Source organism: Rhincodon typus, chromosome 26 (genome assembly GCF_021869965.1).
Source record: "Rhincodon typus isolate 14 chromosome 26, sRhiTyp1.1, whole genome shotgun sequence".
Lineage (NCBI taxonomy): Eukaryota > Metazoa > Chordata > Chondrichthyes > Orectolobiformes > Rhincodontidae > Rhincodon > Rhincodon typus.
Window position 1 is genome coordinate 43,661,859 of NC_063357.1, and position 19,933 is coordinate 43,681,791.

A 19,933-nucleotide genomic window follows, 5' to 3' on the forward strand; every position below is an offset into this window, starting at 1 on the left:
ACTGGTCAACCAATCCTCTACCCATGCCAATACATTACCTGTAATACTGTGGAACTTTATCTTATGTAGCAGCCTTTGGTGTGGCACCTTGTCAAATGCCTTCTGGAAATCCAGATACACCACATCCACAGGTTCTCCATTGTCCACCATGCAAGTAATGTCCTCAAAGAATTCCACCAAATTAATTAAACATGACCTACCCTTCATGAACCCATGCTGGTTGTTCCCAATGGGACAATTTATATCCAGATGTCTTGCTATTTCTTCCTTAATGATAGATTCAAGCATTTTCCCCACTACCGAAGTTAAGCTAACTGGCCTATAGTTACCTGCTTTTTGTCTACTTCCTTTTTTAAACAGTGGCATCACATTGTCTGTTTTCCAATCTGCGGGAACCACCCCAGAGTCCATTGAAGTTTGGTAAATAATTACTACTGCATTTGCTATTTTCCCCCATCACCTCTTTTAGTACCCTGGGATGCATTTCATCAGGGCCAGGAGACTTGTCTACCTTTTGCCCCATTAGCTTGCCCAGCACTGCCTCCTTAGTGATAATGATAGTTTCTAGGTCCTCGCCTGCTATAACCTTCTTGCCATTAGTTTTCGGCATGTTATTTGTGTCTTCCACTGTGATTACTGACACAAAATAATTGTTTAATGTCTCGGCTATTTCCTCATTCCCAGTTATTAAATTGGCCTTCTCATCCTCTAAAGGACCAATGTTTACCTTCGCCACTCTTTTATGATTTACATATTTATAGAAACTTTTGCTGCCTGTTTTTATATTCTGAGCTAGTTTACTCTCATAATCTATCTTACTTTTCTTTATAACCTTTTTTGTGGCTTCCTGTTGGCCTTTAAAGATTTCCCACTCTACTAGTTTCCCACTACTCTTTGCTTTTTAGTATGTGTTTTTTTTTTCAATCTGATACTTTCCTTTATTTCCTTAGACATCCATGGCTGGCTCTCTCTTTTGCTACAGTTCTTCCTTATCACTGGAATATACTTCTGCTGAGCACTGTGAAAAATTAGTGTGTTTCTTGATGATTCTGCCTTTTGGTTCTTGAGCATTCTGATGTTTATATTTGTGAGGTTCAGTATTCTGTTGTTTTGTTTCCAAAGATTACCTGCGATCATCAGATTGACTGTGTGGGATCACTTTTATACTGCCTGGATATTTTTCTTCCTTTTTTATAACTAGAATATTTTGATTAGGCATATAAGTCAGTAAAGAGGTTTTTTCAGCACTAATTAAAGAGTTAACTCACTCTTGCATTTTTCAACACTGGTTGTTTTTAAATATCTCTCTGAAATTCTCAGACTGTGTTAGCTCTGACTGATGGTCCAGCTGGAGCACTGATGTTGGTCTGCCTTTTGGGTGGTTTGTTATTAATTTTTGTGCAAATTCCATTATCTGGTTCTTTGTTTAATTGATTTTTCCCATGGTTGGCCTGTGTTGGTGGTCTTTACAGTTTACTTTGTCTTGGCCCTTGTTTAAGGGCGGCACGGTGGCTCAGTGGTTAGCACCGCTGCCTCACAGCGCCAGGGACCCGGGTTCAATTTCAGCCTCGGACGACTATCTGTGTGGAGTTTGCATATTCTCCCTGTGTCTGTGGGTTTCCTCCTGCCCTGGAAGACTCCCAATGACCCAGATATCTGAAGCCCTCCCTCCCACATCAGTTCTTTAGCCATGAACTATCACCTTATTCCTAGCTTTGCTGGCATTTGGCACAGGGAGTAATCTTGCGATTATAGCTCTAGAGGTTCTGCTTTTCGACTTGCTACTTAACTCCCTGAACCTCCTGTGTATCTATTCAATAGTATCAATGAGTACCATCACCACCTCTGACTGCTTGCCGTCCCTCTTGAGAATGTGCTCTGCCCACTCAAAGACATCCTTACCCCTGACACCAGAGATGCAACACACCATCCTGGAGTCTTTTTTGCAGCCACAGAACTGCCTATTTGTGCTCCTGACTATAGAGTCCCCCGTTACTACTACTCAGTAGTCAGAGCCAGCTGTGGTACCACCCGAATAGGTCATTCCACATTCTCTCTCCCCCCCACCCCATGCATCATGAATCTGCAAAAGGTACTGGGGGTGGGGTGGGGAAGTGGATTCGTCCAGGAGTGTTTCTTGAAGCAATATGTAAATTGTAAAACTAAGGAAGGGGCCATTACTAGACCTGGTATTGGGGAATGAGCCCAGCCAGGTAATTGAAGTTTCACTGGGGGACCATTTTGGGAACAGTGACCATAATTCTGTAAGTTTTAAGATACTAGTGGATAAGGATAAGAGTAGCCTTTGAATGAAAGCACTAAATTTGGGGAAGGCTAACTATGATAATATTAGGCAGAAACTGGGGAATGTGGATTGGGGGCAGCTAATTGAGGTTAAATTCACATTTAACATGTGGGAATCTTTTAAAAGCCACTTGAATAGAGTTGAGGGCCACCGTATTCCTGTGGAAATGAATGGTAAGGATGGCAAGATTCGGGAACCTTGGATAACGAGAAGTTGCGAGCTTAGTCAAAAAGAAAAATGAGGCTTACATAAGGTTTAGGCAAGTGGAGACAGAGCCTTTGAATAATATAAAGAAGGCAGGAAATAACTTCAACAAGGAGTTAGGAGGGCTAAAAGGAGCCATGAAATGTCCTTGGCAAATAGGATTAAGGAAAATTCCAAAGCGCTTTATATGTAAATAAGGAGCAAGAGTCTAGCTGAGGAAAAGATAGGTCCACCCTAGGACAATGGAGGGAATTTGAGTGGAGCTGGAGGAAGTGGGTGAGGTCCTTAGCAAATACTTGGCATTGGTATTCACAAAGGAGAAGGACATGGCGGATTGTGAGTCTAGAGAGGGATATGTTGGTATTCTAGGGTATGTCAGTATTAAACAAAGTGGTGTTTGAAAAGCATTAAGGTAGACAAGTCCCCAGGCCCTGATGGGATCTATCCCCGAATACTGAGGGAGGAAATTGGTGCTTCCTTGTATGAAACACAAAATCTTTGCATTCTAGTTAGTCACAGGAGAGGTCCCAGAGGACTGGAGAATAGCCTATTTTGTTACTTTGTTTAAAAGGGGCAACAAGGATTATCTGGGAAATTACAGGCTAGTGAGCCTTAAATCAGTAGTAGGGAAGTTATTGGAGAAAATTCTTGGGGACAGGATTTACTCACATCTGGAAAGGAATGGACTTACTAGGGATAGGCAGCATGGCTTTGTGCAGCAGGAGGTCTTGTCTGTCAAATTTGATATAGTATTTTGAGGAAGTGACAGAGATGATTGGTGAGGGTAGGGCAGTGGATGTTGTCCACATGGACTTTAGTGAGGCTTTTGTCAAGGTCCGTCATGGCAGGCTGATATAGAAACTGAAGTCACGTGGGATTTGTGGTGAGCTAATAAGGTGGATACAGAACTGTCTTGGTCATAGAAGACAGAAAATAGCAGTGGAAGGGTATTTTTCTGACTGGAGATCTGTGACCAGTGGTGTTCTGCAGGGATCTTGTTTGTAATATATATAAATGATTTTGAGGAGAACATTGGTGGTCTGATTAGTAAGTTTGCAGGTGGCACAAAGATTGGAGGAGCTGTGGATAATGAAGATTGCCAGAGGATACAGCAGGGTATAGATAGGCTGGAGACTTGGGTGGAGAAATGGCAGATGGAGTTTAATCCGCATAAATGTGAGTTGATGCAGTTTGGAAGGTCTAATGCAGGAGGGAATTATACAGTAAATGGCAGAACCCTTAAAGATATTAGTATACAGAGGGATCTTGGCATACAGGTCCACAGTTCCCTGAAAGTGGCAACATTAGTGGATAAAGTGGTCAAGACGGCATATAGCGTCTTGCCAACATCAGTTGGGGCATGGAGTATAAAAATTGGTATGTCATGTTGCAGCTGCACAGAACTTTAGTTAGGCCACATTTGGAATATTGCATTTGGTTCTGATTGGCCCACTACCAGAAGGATGTGGAGGCTTCGGAGAGGATACAGAAAAGGTTTACCAGAATGTTATCGGGTTTGGAGGGTATTGGCTGTGGGTGAGATTGGACAAACTTGGTCTGTTTTCAGTTGAACTCGGAGGCTGAGGGGTGACCTGATAGAAGTTTAGAAAATTGAGAGGCCTGGATAGAATGGATAGTCAGAGTTTGGTCCCAATGTATAAATGTCAATTACTAAAGGACACAAGTTTAAGGTAAAAGTTGGGGGTAGCTTATGAAGGAGACTTGAGGGCAGGATTTTCACACACAGTGGTAAGTACCTGGAATGCACTGTCAGACTAGGTGGTAAAAGCAAATACAATAGCAATGTTTACAACGATGCCACCCGAAGGTTGCAGGAACAGCAACTCATATTCCGCTTGGGAACCCTGCAGCCCAATGGTATCAATGTGGATTTCACAAGTTTCAAAATCTCCCCTCCCCCTACCGCATCCCAAAACCAGTCCAGCTCGTCCCTGCCTCCCTAACCTGTTCTTCCTCCCACCTATCCCCTCCTCCCACCTCAAGCCGCACCTCCATCTCCTACCGACCAACCTCATCCCGCCCCCTTGACCTGTCCGTCCTCCCTGGACTGACCTATCCCCTTCCTAACTCCCTACCTACACTCACCTTTACTGGCTCCATCCCCGCCTCTTCGACCTGTTTGTTTCCTCCCCTCTATCCCTCTTCTATCCGCCTCCCACTCTCTCCCTATTTATTTCAAAACCCCCTTCCCCTCCCCCTTTTCTGATGAAGGGTCTAGGCCCGAAACGTCAGCCTCTCTGCTCCTATGATGCTGCTGGGCCTGCTGTGTTCATCCAGCCCTGTACCTTGTTGTCCCAGCAATGTTTACAAGGCGTCTTGACTGAGGAATAGGCAGGGAATAGAGGGAATACGGATCAAGTAGAAGCAAAATGTTTTTAGTTTAGAAAAGTGTCATGTATTAGCACAGGCTTGGTGGGCCAAAGGGCCTGTTCCTGTGCTGTACTGTTCTTTGTTCTTTTGTTAATCCATTTCACTTTCACTTGTTTTGATTTTCCATCTTCCACTGGTGACATGTGCAAAGTGTCTCACTTTCTAACAGTTGTAAAACCCTTCACCATTTGGCGAACTCAGCCTTGTACTTTTCTTGTACTTGAACTTCCCCTTTCCCTGTCTACACATTTGTAGCAGCTATCTTTAAGGTGCTGCTTTTCTGAGTCTTTGGTGGAACTCACTTTATTTGGCTTGTGTATTTTAAGGAGCCTGAATCAATGCCAAACATCTTTTCTGGTCCAATCTCAAGGTTTCCTTGTAATGTTGACATGATGCTGTTTTTCTTCAACCCTGGACCATGTATTCTGTGATGAGAGATCTGGTTAATGCTGCATATTTATGAATCTGACACTGTCTTTTAGTGTAGGCATTTAGCTGCCTGAAGATTCTTTGGAACCTCTTACATTAAACATATACCTCTCAGATGTGATACTTTTAAGGAAAACAAACTGGCTGATTACTTTTTCTACCTTACCTTCATCTGCTTTTTCCTTTGGTGAAACAGTTCATGTACCTCACCCATTTCTGCAAATAATACTCAAGTTGATCACTTCTTTGCCCTTCACTAGTTCTTATATTCTGTCCATTGTTTAAAGCATTCCACTTTTTTGTAGTCTTTGCTAGCTATGTTTCCCACAGGAGACAGTCAACGTCTATTCACTTCCAATACGGTATACCTCTGTCAATTTCATGCTGTTTTTTCAGAATGTGCGCCCTGCACTATTTACAGCTCTAAAAGCAGCATCATGTGGTACTCATCTGGATTCATCTTTCTATTCATTAATTAGCTGAACTGTCTTTGAGGCTGTAACCGATCCAGGTTCAAAGCAAGGTTTTTTTCAGGATACCCTCCTGAGATGATAGCATCTGCCAATGGATTAATTTATCTTTCATCAACGTTTGTTCTGCCAGCTTTGCTCGGATGTGGTTTTTCATTTCATATGTCCTACTGGAACCTAAAGTAATTTGTTGTGCTATGAAGCAAACAGCATCCTGAGGGGACGTTACAAGGTGGTTGTAAAGAGGGGTCACGAAATTTTAAAAATCAGGTACCACCCATTTAAGAAGAGATTTTTTTTTTCCCCTCTAAGGCTCAGGAGTCCTTTGGAATGTTCTCACTCCAAAGGCGGTGGAGACAGAACCTTTGAATATTTGTAATGCAGAGTTAGTTTGTTGGTAATGAAGGACATGTAGGGCTTATCAGAGGTAAGTGGGAATGTGGCGTTAAAGTTAAAATCAGATCAGCCATGATCTTACTGAACAGAGGAACAGGCTCGATGGCTACCCTGCTCATTGTTCATATGCACGTATGTAAAGAATTTGAAATAAGCTGAATGCAAACAAATAGTTGAAAACCAGAGAACGTAAAAGGATGGGGTGTAGTGATTGGGATGTGAAAATTAACCATTCTGTTTGAATGTCTATTTCTGTTTTAACTCAGTGAGAGACTACAGGTTGGCACGGGTTTGTAAGCCTGAATATACGGCGGCTCAACCTCAACTCATCCAGTTCCTACAGCACTTTATGTTAATCTACAGCCACCTACTGCAGATCAATATAGACAGCAGCTTCCCAGATGCAGTGGAGGCTACCTGGCTCCAATCACTTGCACTGAAGGGTCTCTACAAAACACTGCAGGTAATCGCTTGTTAATGAAACTACTGGTGGCTTTGGAATTTTGGCCAATTCAAAAAAGAGGGAATGCTGCCCTTGTCCATCTAGGTGATGGAGGTCATGGGTTTGGAAGGTAACTTTGAAGGAGCCTTGCATCTCATAGATGGTACCCACTGCTGTCCCCGGGCATCATACTGTGAGGGAGTGAATGTTGAAGTTGTTGGATGGGGTGCCAATCAAGTGGCTGCTTTGTCCTGGATGGTATCAAGCTTTTTGAGTTTTATTTGAGCTGTTCTCATTCAAGCAAGCGGAGAGTATTTCAGCATATTCTTGACTTCTGCCTTGTCAGTGGTGGACAGATTTTGGGGAGAGAGGAGTCAGGAGGTGAGTTGTACCTCATGAGTACACTTGCAGAGTCCCAAGCCATATTTCATAGATTACAAGAGTCTTTGTGATTGTTCTCAAAAAAAGGTGATGAATATATGGAGATCCTGAATCAGGTTATTTGCTTTTATTGCAGTGATCATGCCCTGTTCCATTGTATCAGGGCTTCTTTGTTGAGCTGGTTTCTGATGAGAATTTCCTCCATTATTGTGGTGACTAACATTTCCATGTCTTTGTTGCAGAAACATAGTGTTGAAGACATCCATCCGATCATTCTCCGATCTGGTTTGATCAAACTGCTGGAGAAGAAATGCACCAAGGGGACAGGGTTTAGTAAGCTGTGGCTGCTTTGTGACCTGGAGGTAAGAACAGGACCTTCATCCAGTATTGGATTTTTAAGTATGTATGTCATGTTTCTGCAATCATTTAAGCTTTGTGCAGCTAACTGTGTCATTAGAGATGCTTCAAGCAGCTCTGTATGCTGCCATTCCTGGCTTCACATTCCAAACTGGTCAGAAACTACTGTGTACAAATGTTCCATCTGCTGACTGGAGAGATGGAAGGTCTTTTGGTATAAAATAAACTCTTCAAAATGTGTTCTGCATTTAACATCCGATACTGAAACTATTCATATACCATGTCTTGAATAAACCAGATTTGTGCACAATTGTATTGGACTTCAATTTTAATCTCACTTTGTTCTTTGTTGTTCCACCAAGACCCTGTCGATTATGATGTATTCATCAAAGAAGGAGGTCAGTCTTGCTGCTGAAGGGGCAGACTGTGAGACAGAGGAGAAGGAGCAGGTTTCAGATCATGAACCTAAAGGCAGTGGCTCAGTGTTTGACCTTGATGAAACCAAGTCTGATCCCTTGGAAGGTCTTGATGAAGCCACAAAAATCTTTTTCCAGGTACGGATGCAAACTTGTATCTGTTAATAAAAGAATGTTCATTACATTGAATATGTGTCAGAAATAAAATGTAAATTCCAGGGGGTTAGCATTCTGGTCACTTCGGCTTTTCTGGCTGCTTTGATATTTATACTGTTCGTTGAGAATTAGTGGTGTAGTGTTTATTATTCAAAGACTATTAGTAAGGTTCCATTATCTCATTAATTAAGATTGATGTGGCATTACCTGGGCCACATTTTTGTAGCTCCTTCTTCCTTGAAGTCCAAAAGGGTGAGTATAACATTAAAATTGAGGCCTTCAGCTCTTTGCTGAGGTGTTATGTAGTTTAAGAAGGTACAATTTCACTTGTAGAAAGTTTCTGAAAGTTTTGATCAATTCACTCAGGTTTGGCCATCGTTAACATATCTAGAAATCTCTGATAAGTTTGATTTGGTACTGTTTTTCAAGAGCTTGCAGCCCCTGTATGAAGGAGGACTTTGTGCATGTGAGACACATCCATTGTCACAGTCACAGACAATTTAAGTATCCTTTGCTACTGGACCAAACCAACTAGACTTCAACTATGATTCAGGTGCACCTTTCTTTCTGTAAATGTGTTAGCCGCTTTCTGGGTTATTTCTACTGGTGCCCATATCGCTTCATTGGAGATGGCCGTGATAACATGGTTCTTCAAGAGTGTTAGAAGGCTGTTTGGCCTCACAGGGCATTGGAAATTGAACTTGTACATATAGCTGTATCCTCTTGACAAAATCTGTGTGTTTTCTTCCAGAATGGGCCACCATTGATTAAGAGTAAGGATTCTTAAAATCTCTGTCTCTTTGTCTTTGGAAACTGAGCTGATTTAGTATCGGTCACCATCCTGACTCAAGTAGGCAAATACAGCATAGACTAGAGATTGATCCCAACTAGTTTTGCTTGCTGCTGGGTAAATGATCTTACTGAGCCCTGAGTGGACCCCTGATGAGTTTTAAAAAAAAAACACACCCAGGGAAGTAAATATAGCGTTTGGACCAGAAATGTATTATTCCTGAGCCTGACTCAGTGAGATAGTAGAAGTGCATTAATTTCTAACTCTATGACCCAGGGTTTGAGAAGCAATCCTATTTGCCCTTCACATCTTCTCCATGTTCTCAGGTAGACCGACTGGTTAGCTGTGAATATTCCCTGTCAAGAGTTGAAGTAGTACATTTTGACACTTATGTTAAGAGAGGCAGTGATGGCAAAATCATGGAGTGATTTTTGGCTTATTCGTATTTTTTTTCCGACTTGGTGAAAACTTTGTTGAGAGAAGGATCTGATTAAGAAATAGTTTAAGGCTCGTACCCTGAGTACCCTGGATTTTTATATTGACGATAGTTATTTCTGATCGTACTTTGCTGCCTTCCCTTTAATTGCTGGGATAACAAATGGAATATTTCTTTCTGGTATAAGAGATTTTTTTTTTCCTCCAGATAACTCACGATGCTCTAAATGCACCTTTGCACATCCTGCGAGCTATGTATGAACTTCAACTGCGAAAAACAGACTCCTTTTTCCTCGAAGTTCAGAAGAGGTGGGTATGAAATATTAGAATTGTATAAAGTCCTGTCAGAATTTTGCTGTGGGGTATTCTGTAGTTGGATATGGTACAGCTTTGATTGTAGAGGTTTTCTTGAAAAATATTTATTAAAATCCATTGTGATTTGGCCATCATTGACATTGCTTGAAATCTTAGTTTATTAATGTTGTCCTTGTGCATTGTGCATATTTCTCAAGAGCAGCCGGACACTTGTGTACAGGGGAGTTTTGCTGTACAGTACAATTGTACAACACATGCCTTTTGATACTCGTACTCCGTCTACTTAAACACCCCTAGCTCTTTGGATTACAGTTAAGCAATGTTAGAAGCATTTCCTATACTCGGAGAATCACCCATCCATAGATGTTACCTTAGTTGAGTGGGAGTACTGTTACTTCTAAGTCAGAAAATTAGAAGGTTAAATTCCACCCATTACAGGAGTATGTAATCTAGGAAGGCACTTCATTGCAGTGCTGAGAGAGTGCTTGATTGTTATGAGATGTTAAACTGAGGCCCCATTTGGCTGGTCAAGTATATGTAAGGGATCCTCTGGCAATATTTGAAGAAAAGCAACAGAGATCTCCCAAGTGTATTGGCCAACATTTATCTAAATCCTTATGTCACTGATATTTTCGATAAATAAACTTCAAATGAAACTAATTTCTTTGAGGACACGCAAAGCCCAAATAAATGCAGATTTCTTCTTTCTGCAGCTTTTGGGTAGTTGCTTATCCTTGTATATTAGTCTAAACACAACTGGTATTTGAATAATAGAAATATAGAAAATAGGAGCAGGAGGAGGCAGTTTGACCCTGCTTCATTATTCAATATGATCATAGTGATCATCCAATTCCGTATTGAAGAACGGTCATTGGACTCAAAACATTGTCTCTGTTTTCACAGATGCTGCCAGACCTGAACTTCCCTAACAAGTTTTGTTTTTGTTCCAACTCGCTTTCTACCCCTACTCTTTGATCCATTTAGCCCTAAGGACCATATCTAATTCAAATATTAGTATTTATTTGATTTTCCGCAACAGTAAATGTTGCGCGTGTAAGGCTGCAGCATGTGGAATTCACAGCAGCTGATGAGCAGAAGTCAAAGAATTAAATTAAGGAAGAATAGCTTCACATATTAGTTTATGCAGCCTCTTGCCTGTCCACTGCTGCTATAATATCACCTCAGGGAGATGTGTTTGAACTTTCCAAATTGCATTGTTAATGATTCACAAGAATGGCCTGAAAGATGACCGAAGTTCTATGTTTTTTGAACCCCCACCCCCTTCCAGGTTTGACGGGCACGTGATTACGACCGATGAGGCAATCCAGTCCATGTCTTTGAAGTGGCAGCCAAGCAAAGCCTCACGTACAGAAGATCACAGCACGAAAGCTGTCGACACTGACATGATGGTTATACCATGTGTGGTGTGTCCTATTTTCTTTGTATTTTTTTTGTTCTCCACGTTCAGCTTTTATAACTCTAACTCAGTTTTTACGTTGCTGCACAATACTCAGCCCAGCTTGGGATTAAAGCCTGGTTGCCCAGTTTCTCCAACATCTGCACAAGCGTATGTGCCTCCATGAGGTCGTAGACTCCTGCATATGTAGTAGCTACACTTTGAAACCACCGTGCTGAAGATTTGTTTATACCTTATTGAAACATATAATCTTCTTACCAGGCTTGATGGGGAAAATATTGTTTCCGCTTGTGTGAAGAGCCTAGGACCAGAGGGCATAATCTCAGAGTAAGAGGTCACTCAGCTAGGACAGAAGCTGGATTGTTAAGTGTATTTAAGACTGAGATAGACAAGCTTTTAAGCTAGAAGAGAATCAAGGTTCATAAGGAAAAGGCGGGAAAGTGGTGTTGAGGACGACCATATTCGGCCATGATCTCACTGAATGGTGGAGCAGACGTCAGTGGGCTGAATCTCTGCCTCTGCTCCTATGTCTTTTGGTTTTCATTGATGAAAAGTCTAGTGATAGTAATTTATTTCAGTTTGGTAAGTGATTTCATGAATGCCATGTGCAGGTGGCTAACCATCGCCCCCTTCTTAAGGACAATTAGGGACGGACAGTACAAACTTGCCTAGACAGTTCATGTTCCAAGGAGGAATAAAATACAATATGCAGGTTTGGATCTGAAGATTAATTAATTAGCTTTGAAGCTAATTTTTGAGTAAAGTGCCAAATCCCAGTGCTATGAGCAGATCTTTGAAGTATGTTCCAACACAATATCCTGGCCCGTGTAAGAGGAGATGATCTACAATAAGAGAGCCCTGGTCCTATTGCATTCCCCATTTCAATACACCCTCTACCTGAATCAAGTGTTACTTAATTCCTCAGCATTATCTTTTTAGCTAGCTGGACGTTAAAGAGATTGTGGTAGAACTGGGTACAGTTGGAACTACTGGATTCTCAAAAAATCTATCTTGGGAATGATTTTAACCTAACTCCAGAAGTAAGCTACAGTATCAGAACAACCACCCCATTTAACCAGCTTTCTACCATGCTAAAGTCCTGTTGCTTTCAAATAATATCTCTTGACAGTCCTAATAGAGAATGTAGTATTTAGTAATGTGATGTGACATACAGAGTAACCCGGTAAAAAGAAGAACTTTACTGAAAATCTTAAATGAAAGAGAAAATGCTGAGATAGACTATGACTTGATGAATTCTTGCTATTCAATTCGTTAACCAGTTTTCAATCAAAGAGATGCATCCTTCTCACACTGCTGGTGGACTTGTCCAGACGCTATCTCTAAATTTTCTCTCAAAGTAGCAGTACTTGAGTCTTGTAGGAGTTTGTGTACAGCACACCCTTATCAAATGTGCTATGCCTTAAAGTCATTTGAGGTACACATGTTTCCACAAACATGCCACTGAACTGGATGGTTTGGGACCTTAATACCTATTAAATCCTATTAAAGTTGAGGACCAAATTCCTTGTTTCAACCATCACCAAGACCCTACTTTCATCCTCCTCTGTCACAAGTTACCTTCACATTTAACACATCCCCGTAATTGCGGAAAGTCTGCAAGCATTATTTTTATCATTTCCTCGGCACCCATCTTCCAATTTGGGCAAACTGTAACTTGTCCAGCACTCTGCCTTTATCTTGCCATGTTTTAAGTCCCTGTCACCCTCACTCAACTCTAGTTGCTATTGTTCAGTGCATTTAATTTAACATCTTTGCTTGTAAATTTCTGTCTAGTCTCTCCAACCTTCTTGAAAGAAAGACAGAGAGAAGTTTTCTGACACAGGAGAACACTGGCTGCTCTTACAGATCTGTAAGGACAGTTATCAGGCAGGCTTAACTTAGACTCCCGGTTCCACGGTGGGATTTGAACCCACAACCTTTGTGCCTCCAAGACAGAAGTTCTACAGACTGATCCACTATCAAGCATTGAACTAGCAGTGGTGGGATTCGAGCCCACCTCTAGCCTCTTGAGAGAATGGAACTTGAGTCCAGCACTTTAGACTATGTGGTCATGCTCCTGTTTCCACACTCACTCAGCAAAGTAACAATTTCATTGCTCCGACAACAACATTGCCTTGTACAGCTAAATTTGCATCACTTTTCTTCCTAAGTTGCAAACCTCTTATTGTATCTCAGCCATTTAGCAGTGTCTGGCTTCCAGTTTAGAAACATAGAATCCTGATGGTGCAGAAAGGCACCCTTTGGCCCCTCAAGTCTGCACTGATCGTCCGAAGAGCGTCTCACCCAACTTCCCCACCCTATTCCCGTAATCCTGCATTTCCCGCGGCTACACCACCTAGCCGATGTATCCCTTAACACTGTGGGCAATTTAGCACGGCCAATTTCCCTAACTTGTGCATCTTTGGATTTTAGGAGGAAACCGGAGCACCTGGAAGAAACCCATGTAGGCAGTGACCTGAGGCTGGAATTGGCCTGGGTCCCTGGCACTGTGAGGCAGCAGTGCTAACCTCTGAGCCAATGTTCCACGCAATAATCCACAAAGAAAGAATTTTTAGTCCCTTACAATGTATCAGGGCAATGTGAGGAAATCTCATATTCTAACAAAATATCTTCCCTTTTGAGGTTTTTCTTCTCGCACACCCCTGACAAAATGGGCTGACCCACACTGGCAGTGCCGAGAAGACGCTATTCCAATGAAGGAAAGCCGTAGAAGTCTGATAAACTACTTCCTATATTGCTGTGTATTGATGATGGTGCAGCATTTTCTGTTTTCATTTTAAATAACCCATTAATATCTTCTTGTACTAGCGGTAAAATTGTGGCACAACCCTTGTAACTTGCACTCACCAACATCACCCCTTTCCACAGCACAAGATCATGGGAAAGCTCTGCACACTGGTAAGTGGCCAGCCATTTCCACATTGAAGAATCAAACTTACCTCACTTAGCGCATGTAATGAAAAATCTTAATTTTTATTTAACCAGTGGATACAGCATCAGCTTACATACAGCTTTTTAAAAGAAATCCTAAAGTTTTCCCTCTTTAATTTTCTGCATTCTGTTTATATGCAGGTCTGTACAAACAAAACTTTGCAAACTGACTTTCATGCCAAAAGCATGGGTGTGTATCATGTCCTAACTATGTTGGTCAATTCTGGATAGCAAGAAAATTGTATTTCACATCAGGAATTTGCTAATAGCAGATTTGCATATAAATGGATTGCATTATAACTGAATTTAAGTTTTCTATGCAACAATCTTTCCTTTACTGAGCTCCTGGAATAAGGCCTGAATACTGCAATATTCCTGCTGGCATGAAATTGGTGCTTTGGTATTGGAATGAACGGGCTGAATCTCTGAATCTTCTGTCACTCTGTCCTGAAAAGTGGGATGAGAAGAGAGGCTAACTGTTCACTTATCTTTATCATTAATCATCAACATGCTGAGAACTCACCTCAGCCAGGAGTTAAAAAACATGCAAGTTTTCCAGAGCAGCAGTTATCTGCATTACTGATCTATCTATTCCTACTCTGTATCAGGTTAATACAATGTTAGATTAGATTTCTTGATGACAGTAAAATGAGCAGAATTATTGCAACCTTTCTGATCTGGCCCAACATGCGTCAGAGAAAATGCATTGTTAACTTTTTCCCCCTCATCTTTGCCCTTCTCTACAGCAGGTGGCAGCGAGTACAAGTCTAAGGTCGTACATGGCTGTTTGTTTAAGTGGCTAGACTCACTGGGTTGACTTCTGTTGTGGTAGACATCTTGCAAACAGGCTGGAAAGCGAAGGCAAACCTTCCTGCCTCATTTTGTCCCCAGGAATTGCTGTCTCTTAAAAAGGAAGCCCCCTGCCTCAGGAGCTGGTGGCCAATTGGAATGCTAATAGCTAGTCAGTCTCCGGAGTGCTATCAGGAACAATGGCCACTTGAGACTGCACCTGGAAACAGAGGGCACATTGGAATCATACTCCAACAGGACAAGTACAGCCAGTCAGCTAGACCTTGGTGGGTGAGTGTTGGCACTTGTTAGGGTAGAGGAGGTAAGGACCATCACTGCCAGGAGCTGGATGCCCTCCATTGGGTGACTGACTAGGAGACCATTCACCTCTGGGAGGTGACCAAGTGATATTCCCATGCAGCGGAAGGTGCATCTGCTACTGGTAAATTGCCAGCGTGAATGAGGAAAGGCCACTCCTTAGCTGCTTAAGTGGATCACTTATTGCTTCCTGATTGAGAGTGTCCTCCATCTTCACCTTAGCTGGTAAAATGGCATGGCAGGCACTATCCCATCTCCCTACCCTCCCATGCCATTTTCCCTTTTACCATATTCCCTCTTCCAGCCTTCACAAAAGCCCTGGTTAAACCAAATCGATTGTGACAGGCTAGACAGCAGGTATAGTGTTATGCTTGGCCAGTTCAACTATACTCATGTTCACACTCTGACCCACTTTTGTACTGTTGTAAGAAGCCTGTCTTCTAGATGGTATAGGATGGGAGTTAAATACTGGTGCTGACCATGCCCTATGAATGTTATTTAACAAAAGACAAACCTACTGATGTCATACAGTGTACAGAGCTGATTGAGGTATCGGCTCACTATTCAGCCTTGGAACTGAGTCTGTTACTGTGGTAGGATTGCGATCAGGGAGATGCCCTTGTGCGGATGGTGCATTGAACTGGGCAGAAAATAAGGCCCATGCCTCATTAGAGAGAAGCTGTGCATCCCAAGCAATCAGAGTGGCTGAATTACGGGAATAGAAGTAAAACGAAACACTGGTAAAGTTTTTTGATTTATTTCTGCACTTTGAGACTATTATTAAATTGATTTATAAATTAGCTCCTTGAATGTTAAAAGGGTCTGCTTGTGCTGGGGTACAGTTCCTTTGTCAATGTCCCTCATGGCAGACTGGTACAAACTGTGAAGTCACATGATATAAGGAGTGAGCTGGCAAGATGGATACAGAACTGACTTCGTCATAGGAGACAGAGGGTAGCGGTGGAAGGATGCTTTTCAGAATAGAGGGTTGTGACGAGTGGTGTTCTACGGGGATCAGTGCTAGGACCTCTGCTGTTCGTGGTCTATATAAATGATTTGGAGGAAAACACGGCTGGTCTAATTAGTACGTTTGTGGACGATACAAAGATTAGTGGAGTTGTGGATAGTGGGGAGGATTGCCAGAGGATATAGATAAGCTGGAGGCATGGGCAGAAAAATGGCAGATGGAGTTTAATCCAGACAAATGTGAGGTGATGCATTTTGAAAGGTCAAGCACAAATGGAAATTATACAGTAAATGGCAGAACCCTTATAAGTATTGATATGCGGAGTGATCTGGGTGTGCAGGTCCACAGATCGCTGAAGGTGGCAGTGCAGGTAGATAAGGTAGGAAAAAAGGCCTACAGCATGCTTGCCTGCATTGACAGGGGCCTTGAGTATAGGGATAGACAAATTATGCTGCAGCTTTAGTTAGGCCACACTTGGAATAATGGATACAGTTCTAGTCTCTACACTATCAGAAGAATGTGGATGCTTTGGAGAGGGTACAGAAAAGGTTTACCAGGTTGTTGCCTGGAATAGGGGATTTTAGGTCTGAAGAAATGTTCGATAGACTGAATTTGTTTTCACTGGAACACACAGGAGGCTGAGGGGTGATCTGATTGAAGTTTACAAGATTGTGAATGGCATGGATACATGGAAAGTATGGGGCTTTTTCCCAAGATGAAGGAACCAATTACTAGGGGACACCGGTTCAAACTGCCGAGGGGTGGGGGCCGGGCGAGTTTAAAATAGATGTGTGAGGCAAGTTTTTCCACACAAAGGGTGGTGAGTGCCTGGAACACACTGCCAGAGGAAGTGGTGGAAGCAGACATCACAGCAACATTCAAGAAGCACCTGGACGAATACATGAATAAGGAGGGAATAGAGGGATACAGATCCTGTGAGTGAAGACTTTTTAGTATGGAAACGCAGAATGGGTGGGTACAGGCTGGAAGGCTGAAGGGCCTGTTCCTGTGCTGTATTGTTCTTTGTTCTGCGTCTGCTCACTGATAAGACCTGCTGTTAAGTGCTGACTGTTCGCTCTCACATTGGAAACATTGTGAACAAATGAGTCTGTTCCTAACCTCATCAGAAGACAAGACTGGCAGGGTTAGAATTCCTAGCTCATGTTCCTGGGCAAGAGGTACTGAGGTTTGTGATGACCCAGTCCTTATCACAAAGCCATCATGAAAGCAGTTGTAAGCTATTTAGCTCCTTGAGCCTGTTCTGCCATTCAGTGAGATATTCGCTGATTTCTGATCTAAATTCTTCAAACCATCTTTGCATTATGTCCACCTTTTTATAACCAAAAATCTAATCATTTCAGTTTTAAGATGAACAATTAACTTAATATCAACTGCCATTTAAGAAAGATATCCAAACCTCTGTTACTCTTTGTGCATAGTAGTATTTCCTACCTTCACTCTAGACTTTCACTTTTTGGCTGTGCCTTCCTGTTCCTCGACTCTCCAATCAGTAGAAACAGTTTCTGTTCTCAAATTGTGTTCTGAGTATCTTAGAAATTTATGTGAATCTTAATTTTGTAAATTCCAGAGACCATAACTGTAGTTTGTAAATTATCTCTTTGTAATTTAATGCTTGGAGTCCAGCTATCATTGTTTTCCTCCTAAACTATGGTGCTCAGAACTAAACATAGTTCACTAACCCTTTTGATGAATTTCTGTGTATCTCAATAGCATTTTGATGATCTCTGTAGTTAGATTCCCAAGACTCTTTGAATCTCAACTTTTTCACTATTTCAAAATAACTCTCACTCTATTCTTTTAGGACCAAAATAGATAACTTCTCACTTTTTTGAACTCTCATGTGCCACAGCTTTGCATGATTTACTTAAAATTACAAAGAGATGTGAATAGTTTATGATTCTGTCCAGCTGTTTATAATCAAAACAATGGCACACTTACTTATTCAAGCATTTGCTGGGAATTTCTCTGCATCTTTGTCATATTGTGCAATAGCATTTCTCCACTGAATAAACTATACTATTTTGATTTATTGGTTTTAGCTTTAGTGCAGAACTAACACAGTTCTCTATGCATTCATTTTGTAAATAAGGCAGTTTTTTGTACAAATTACAATGTCACAACCATTTTGTTTCTTTGTGGAACAGTAGAATAACAGAGCACCAAAGGAAAGCATTCACCCCCGCCCCCCGCCTTAGATCTTGCTAGTAGGTCCCACTGTCTATATCAAAGCCTGGGCCCTCAAAAATGTTCTCTTTAAATATTTCTTCAATTCCCTTTTTTGAAAAATGTTGTTGACTCTGTTTGCACCTCGCTTCCAGGCATTACACTCCAAATCGTAGCTTCATGTCGCCTCTGGATTTTCAGCCAGTTACCTTAAACCTTTGAACTCTGGCTGTTAAGCCTTTTGCAAGTAGAAACAGTTTATTTAATGAGAGCCTTTGCTTTTGGGTACCTTTATCAACCTTCCTTTTACCTTCTCTGCTCTAAAGAGAGCAAATGGAATTTCTTTCGTTTCTCCATGTACCTGAAGTTTTCCAACCCTGATACCATTCTGAGGATTCTCTGCAACCTTTTGATGTCCTTCCTAAAATGTGCTACCAAGAATTAAATATGCTAACTCAGTTGAGACCCTTCCCCCTGCTTTATAAAGATTTAGCGTAATGCCTTTGCTTTTGCATTCACATATTTAAGCTTCATTGATAGCTGACAATTTTATAAACATTTATAGTGAAAGGTCAGCCATGGGATTGCTTTGATCTGTTTTATCCCAAGCCTGCAAATCCCTATGTGCTGAGGTTTACTGATGCAAATTCTTTGAAGCAATGTATAATAAATAAGAATGCACAAGCTGTTGATGAATAACCAAAGTTCATTTGAAATTATCTTCATGATGTGCTGTAATGATTTTGTTCATTTATTAAACACTAGATAGGTGAAGCTAACCTGTCTGTTTTATAGTCCAAGCCTTTGCGTTGTGAGAAGGCAACAGAGGAAGCCAACCCTGTGACCCAGAAACTCATAACCAACACAGAAAGTGACCTGCAACTCAGTTTTGCCAAACAACGACGGACTAAAAGCTCCATGCTGTTGCACAAAGAGCTCGACATGAGAAGCAAGAGGACAGCTCGGGACTACCTATACAAAGTCAATGAAGCCATCTCCATACTATACGCCAGGCACGTGCTTGCTTCTCTGTTAGCTGACTGGCCAAGTGGAGTGCCAATCACTGAGGAGGTGCTGGGCCTCAGCTGCCCGTCGCACATGGCCTACATACTTGACTTGCTTATGCAGCTGGAGGAAAAACAGCTATGGGAAAAGGTTGGTGATAGACTTGCGAGCTGGGCCAATGCTTCACTGGGCAGCATTTTAGTAAAGCAAAGGGTACCTGTCCAAAGGTGTTTTCACTTCTTGGAGTGAGGGACAGAATTACAGGTCAATACGGTCATATATGCCAAGCAGGGTTTAATGGACTCCTGCAAGGATACAATGAAGAAAACAGTGGAGGTATGGGGGTCAGATAGAAATTCTCCTGGGTGGCAACACAGAATTTGAGCTTTACTCTCCATTGGCTGCTACTGTTTGACAAAACATGCAAAATGTTTTTTTCAAAAAAACTGTAGACAGTGTTGTAATGTCAGAAACAAATTTCTTTCCCTTCTTTTGCCCAACTTGTCCCCCTGCCTCCTCCCCCATCGCTGCCCCACCCACCACCCCCAACACACCCCCACCCTCGCGCACAGACACTCCCCACCTGGCACCGACTCACCTCCCCATGGTGCATATGCTCCCATGGCATGCCCGAATGGCACCTGCCTCCCCCATCGCGGCCCCCCCCTCCTCTCATCGGGGTTCCCCCTCCCCCGTCACAACCCACCCCTCCCCTCATCGCACCCCCAGCTCCCCTACGTGGCGACTGCCCCTCATCTTGTAGCCTCAGACATAAACATGGTTTACTGAGATAACAAGGTGTAGAGCTGGATGA

The 19,933-nt window shown here is 42.1% G+C and overlaps 1 protein-coding gene across 1 annotated transcript in view; it reads left to right on the forward strand.

The window, feature by feature from the left end:
- The window catches only part of zzef1 (zinc finger, ZZ-type with EF hand domain 1), a 190,136-nt gene that overhangs the window by 156,425 nt on the left and 13,778 nt on the right, over nucleotides 1-19,933 (forward strand). The window contains exons 42-48 of the mRNA XM_048612408.1: nucleotides 6,457-6,658; nucleotides 7,261-7,380; nucleotides 7,738-7,929; nucleotides 9,381-9,481; nucleotides 10,776-10,911; nucleotides 13,794-13,823; nucleotides 18,910-19,269. Of these exons, the coding sequence (XP_048468365.1) occupies nucleotides 6,457-6,658; nucleotides 7,261-7,380; nucleotides 7,738-7,929; nucleotides 9,381-9,481; nucleotides 10,776-10,911; nucleotides 13,794-13,823; nucleotides 18,910-19,269 (1,141 nt within the window). The remainder of the gene's footprint in view (nucleotides 1-6,456; nucleotides 6,659-7,260; nucleotides 7,381-7,737; nucleotides 7,930-9,380; nucleotides 9,482-10,775; nucleotides 10,912-13,793; nucleotides 13,824-18,909; nucleotides 19,270-19,933) is intronic.